The 6,000-nt window shown below is 34.5% G+C and overlaps 1 protein-coding gene across 1 annotated transcript in view; it reads right to left on the bottom strand.

Moving 5' to 3' along the window:
* Positions 1-6,000, bottom strand: part of MSH4 (mutS homolog 4) — a 110,315-nt gene that overhangs the window by 23,416 nt on the left and 80,899 nt on the right. The window contains exons 14-15 of the mRNA XM_081818658.1: positions 4,597-4,721; positions 2,505-2,705 (exon numbers count right to left, since the gene is read on the bottom strand). Of these exons, the coding sequence (XP_081674784.1) occupies positions 2,505-2,705; positions 4,597-4,721 (326 nt within the window). The remainder of the gene's footprint in view (positions 1-2,504; positions 2,706-4,596; positions 4,722-6,000) is intronic.

Raw genomic sequence — 6,000 nt, 5'->3', positions numbered from 1 at the left:
CTTTCACATCAACATGGATGGGACTGGAGGAGATTATGCTAAGTGAAAGAAGTCAAGCACAGAAAGTCAATTATCATATGGTTTCACTTATTCGTGGAACATAAGGAATAACATGGAGGACATTAAGAGAAGGAAGGGAAAAATGGGCGGGGGGAATTGGAGGGAGAGATGAACCATGAGAGACTATGGACCTGAGAAACAAACAGGGTTTTAGGGTCGGGGGGGGACTGGTTAGCCCGGTGATGGGTATTAAGGAGGGCACATACTGCATGGAGCACTGGGTGTTATACGAAAACAATGGATCGTGGAACACTACATCAAAAACTAATGATGTATTGTATGGTGACTAACATAACAATAAAATTAAAAAAAAAAAACCAACAGTAATTATAATGATTGCACCTCAAAAGCAGATCTCTTAAATACAACTTTCTCACAGGATTTCTGAAAGGATTAAATGGGAAAATAAATGTGAAAGTACCAAGGAGAGGATATAGCATACATGGTATATGTTCATACTTTCTCCTTAGCCCATTTGTATTTACCTCCACCACAAGGGCTCTCTAACATCCTTAAGTCTAAAAATTACTACAGAAGCTCCCCACTGATACTTGCTTCTGGTCTGGCTCTCCTCTGACAATACATCAGCCAGAATGATCCATGTGAAAAGCAAATCCTTTCACATCACACATCATGTGATTCTCTTACTTAAATTTCAATAGCTCCCTACAGATTTCTGGATGAAGTTTAATCTCTTCAGTGAAGTACATAAGACCGTTCATGATCTGGCTCTTGCCCAGTCTCTGGCTTTATATCCTACACTCCTCACAGCTACTGTTTGCTCTACAAAGGAATCTGGACTTCTTGTCCTTCCTTGGGCACATCATACTGGTTTTTGTTTTTTTGTTTTTTTGCTTTAGAATATATTCTTACCTCTGCCTGGAAAGTCTCTTTCTTTCTCATACCTTTCCCTACATCCATAGTGTTTTACATACATTATTCTCACTTAATCTTTACAACAATTCTTAGAATTAGGTACTATTAGAATTTTAATTTACAGATAAGAAAACCAAGGAAGTTAAGTGATTTGCCTTAGATCACAGAGCTAGTAACTAGACAAGCTAGGTCTAGCTCCAAAGCCTATGTTCTTAATTTCCATGCCTTTCAAATTTGACTGTTTCCTTTATGATCAAATTATATGAGATACTGTATATACTTTTAGGTATTTTAGAGGTTTAAAATAAGTGATGAGAAGTAGAATAATTTTCTTCTAATATTTGAGGGGCTATCATCAAAAGAGATTAATATAAGAATTAGGACTAATGAGTAGAAGTTATAGAAAATCAGATTTCAGGTCAGTATAATGAATGCTCTAACAATTACAGATGTCCAATTGCATAGCCTGTTTTTTTTAAAGGACAGAGCTCCTCATAGCTATTCAAATAGAAATAAGATTATTATCACATATGAATCACTTTATAAAAGGAGGGAAATTAGCTAAGATAGTCCTTTTCATTCCAATACAACTATAAACCCAATAAAATATTTACTCTTCACTATTCACCTCTGATTTTCTTTCCCAGTAGTAAGGATAAATCTGTATTGTATCATCAATATTATTATTGCTGTACTCCCCTTACAATTTATTACATTAGGCCAGGGTTTCTCAACCACCACACTAACGTCTTGGGCTGGATAATCTTTCTTACATGTGTCAGGGGGAGGGAAGAATGTCTTGTGCATTGTAGGATGTTCAGCAACATCTCTGGACTCTACACTCCCTTCAGTTGTGACAACCAAAAATGTCTCCAGATATTGTCAAATTTGGGGGCCAGGAGTGCATTGGCAGAGGGACCAAAATCATCCCTGGTTGAGAACCACTGTATTAGGACAAATCATCTCATTTCTGATTCATAGAGTCCTCAAGGAAACCTAGTTTTCAGAGCTAAGCTGTGCCTCTACACCAAGAAATACATGACATTGTTGAGCCAATGACGGCCATTTATATGTGTATGTATGCGCACATAATGTGTTACTGTATCAAGTGCTGTGTCCCAGTTACTGGTAACCCTTAAATTAAGTAAAAGATGTTTCTTTCCCCAATGTTATAATTTGGGAAAAATCTTACATGAGTTACTAAAGGCAGCAGCTTATCCTACTTATTTCACTTTTTCTCACAACAAAGTTTGTTTTTGAATCAGAAATAATATGATTCAGTTTAGTAATAATTGATACTACATTAATAGTTATAGTAAGGTAGTTTTTACTTCTGTTACATCGTACAAAATTTTTAGTACAATGCAATCCAAATTGGATGGAGCTTAATCAATACCAAATAGTAAAAGTTATGGTCTACATAATAGACACTATTATACTTTTAGGTAAGAAAACCTACTCCAAATTCTTTTGGGGTTAATTAGGCACCTGGATCTAAAATATTAGGCACAAAACATTTTAAATGGGGGCAGAAGAATCATTATGTATGAAATAAAGCCGTAACTTACCAATCTGGGCCATAATCTGACAAAGAGCAATCTGTTTTAAATACGTGGATTTCCCACTCATATTAGGTCCAGTTATGATCAAAAAATTACTTCCTTCTGTAATATAGGTATTGTTGGCAATAGGTTTTTCCACAGATATTTTTTCAAGAATGGGATGCCATCCCTGTTTGATTGCTAAAGTATCAGTAAATTCTGGCCGAACTAAAAAAAAGAAAGAAAGAAAGGTTTTGTAAGATTAATATATTTATGTTTAATGGTCTGTGTGGTATATATGTGTGATTTTACTAGGGTCAATTTGGGACAAAGTATTAAGGTATTATTTTATCTTAAATCCCTACCAAAATCCCTCTAGATTGTAACTGATGCATTCTAATCACCATCACAACTTTTATTCACTTCCAGGGAACCCTAGGATTTAATTCTTTGTCATTGTCCTGAGCTCCAAAACAGTTTGTAACATTTTCAGATTTATACAGATTAAAAAGAGTCAACTAGCCATTGATAATACTTTTTTTTTTTTTGAGATAAAGAAAAAGAGTGTGAGGTGGGGGGAGGGGGAGAGGGAGAGAAAGAGAATCTCAAGCAGACTCCCCACTGACTGTGGAGCCCAACATGGAGCTCAATCTCATGACCCTAAGATTATGGTCTGAGCCAAAATCAAGAGTCAGACGCTTAACAACTGAGCCACCCAGGCACCCCGATAATACTTTTAAAATAACAATTAATTACCAGTACTACAAAATTGTACATCTACTTAATTCCCACCTTAAGCTTTATTTTAAATTTGGCATACTTAGCTTTTCAAGTGACATATGGATATAAAGTAGAACCAAATACAATTTTATGTCCAGAAACTTACAGAAATTTTGTCTAAAAAGAATACCCAGATGATAGACAAAACAGACACAAAATATATTGTTAATTTATAGAAACAAATAATGATCAGGTCTCTATGAATACCTTCCAAGGTAAAGGGAGGAAGACAGGGCATGGGACAAGTAAACACTAAACTCCTACATGCCTCCAGAGTAAAGGCATTCAAAAGCATTCATTATAAAAGAGAGGTTGGTTAGAAAATAATTTTTAAACTACTTTCAAAGTATTTTTAACACCAAAAGTCATTATTTATAGGTTTGGAGTTTCAGGATGATCTCTCTCAAATTAAAATGGAGCAACATCAAATATCTTAATAGCTAAGAAAACTATTAAAATAGTTGATCCCTAAGGTATGGTTTTGACCCCAGAGGAGATCTAAAAGATTGAAAACTTTTGGCTTATAAAATACCAATTGAAAGAGTTAACATTTCCATAAGAAATATAAAAATAAGAAAAAAAATCTTCGTAAAATACTTATTTCCCATCAAAAAAATAAATTTACATAGTATTTGGGAAATTCTAGTGATTTTAACTAGAAATTTCAATGTTATTAATGATATTAAGTCCACAATTATTCAAACTTAATTATCACATACTAGTTCCATAAATTTGTGTATGAGAGTGTGGTTATTACTGATAAGTTAGATAAGAAATTTCAAGGGGTTAATCTGAAGTATTCACTTCACTTAATATTAGAAAATTACTTAATATTTATATTCAAGACCTTGGGTTACAAAAGACTTGTGATACAAAAATATATGATATAATCCCTGATTTTGAAGTGTTTATACCTAAGGAGCTAGTTTAGAAAATGTTCACTTTGGAGATTTCATTTCTCTCATCTGCTTCTGTCACACTGTTTCGAATGAGTCTTCAGATTTGAACTCTATCAATTTGGATCATTGTCTTTTCCACCAAGGAGGAAGCTTTTCAGTCTTTCCTATTTGGGGAACCTTTAAAGTTTCTTGCAGTATTTTCTTTCTCATTTGTCAATTTCTCAGTAAACAATTTTCTGACTTTTAAAACAAATTTTAAGAGTAATTTTACTTTTTCTATTTTAAGTCTTAGTCTAAGACCATAGGCAAGAGACCATATTTCAGGTAAAAAAATATAAAACATTCATAATTCAAGTAAACACATAATTGTTATATAAAATTGCTTGGATGGAAGACAAATTTCAGTATGCAACATATTTATTCCAAAGAAAGTAACTTACCATAGTCAGAAAGAGTGCAGGCATGAGCAAATGACAGGAGCATATCCAGCATTGAGACAGTGTCAGATAGTTTATATAAGCAATGAATATGTTCATAAATCTCACTAAGCAGTTTGCACACTATCCTGAAAGTACATGTTTGGAAGTCAGGTAATGCTTTTAAAGAGGGACATACAATATAATTGTAAAATAATATCAAATTCATTGCCTAAGGTAAAATAACATTCACAGTTCAGTTGTATTCTACAGGTAAAGTCTATTGTTCTTTTGCCTCATTTTAGAGATTAGGAAATTGAAGTTCTTTGAGTTCAAGGAACTTGTAGCAAGAACGCATCTTCTGGTATGTTAACACCATGCTTTTGAAATGATTGTTGTTATTAAATACTAATAAAATTAATTTTCATTAATAAAATTATTTTTATAGGTCAAACAAGACCTCACTATGCTTCAATAGATCCCATCTGCTAATAATTTTGTGTTTTTTGCAAATGTTAAATTCAACACAAAAGTTAGTATGTTCTTTCTTTCACACACACACCTTAACAACATAATTATTGAAGCTTTTTACATAGCAGAGGTATTACACTGTGACATAATAAAAAAGGTTTTCCTTGGAGCACCTGGCTGGCTCAGTTGGTAGAACATGTGACTCTTGGTCTCTGGGTTGTGAGTTCATGCCCCACATTGGGTATAGAGATTACTTAAAAATAAAATCTTGGGCGCCTGGGTGGCTCAGTCGGTTAAGCGACTGCCTTCGGCTCAGGTCATGATCCTGGAGTCCCTGGATCGAGTCCCGCATCGGGCTCCCTGCTTGGCGGGGAGCCTGCTTCTCCGTCTGACCCTCCCCCCTCTCATGTGCTCTCTCTCTCTCATTCTCTCTGTCTCAAATAAATAAATAAAATCTTTAAAAAATAAATAAATAAATAAAATCTTAAGGGGTGCCTGGGTGGCTCAGCTGGTTAAGCACCTGACTCTTGATCCTAGCTCAAGGTCTTGGTTTTTTCCCTTATGAGGAGAAATATGTTCCCCAAACCTATTATATCTCATAATCTCTGTGGTCTATGCCCTGAAATTGTTTTGAAAGTCCAACATTTGTCTTTATCATCTCAGCTCATCGATTATGAATGATTTTTTTTTTTTTGCCGGGCCCCCCTCACCCCGCCCGTGAATGATCTATTTCTTATTTCCAGCTGTACTGCTACTGTTTCATGACCAGCAAAAGACTTGCATTATTGTAATGATATGCTCATATATATATATGTGATATGACATACACATATCACATACACACATAATGATATATGAGCATATCATTACAATAAATATATGCCATGAGAAGTTGAGGGCTTACATACCATAAGAAAAGAATAAACTGAAAGAAGCCCAAGATGTGCCAAATTCTAC

This window comes from Leptonychotes weddellii, chromosome 4, assembly GCF_054177405.1.
Source record: "Leptonychotes weddellii isolate Sample4059 chromosome 4, ASM5417740v2, whole genome shotgun sequence".
Taxonomy (NCBI): Eukaryota; Metazoa; Chordata; class Mammalia; order Carnivora; family Phocidae; genus Leptonychotes; species Leptonychotes weddellii.
Note: the sequence above shows the minus strand (reverse complement) of the source record. Positions and strands in the feature narration are given on the sequence as shown.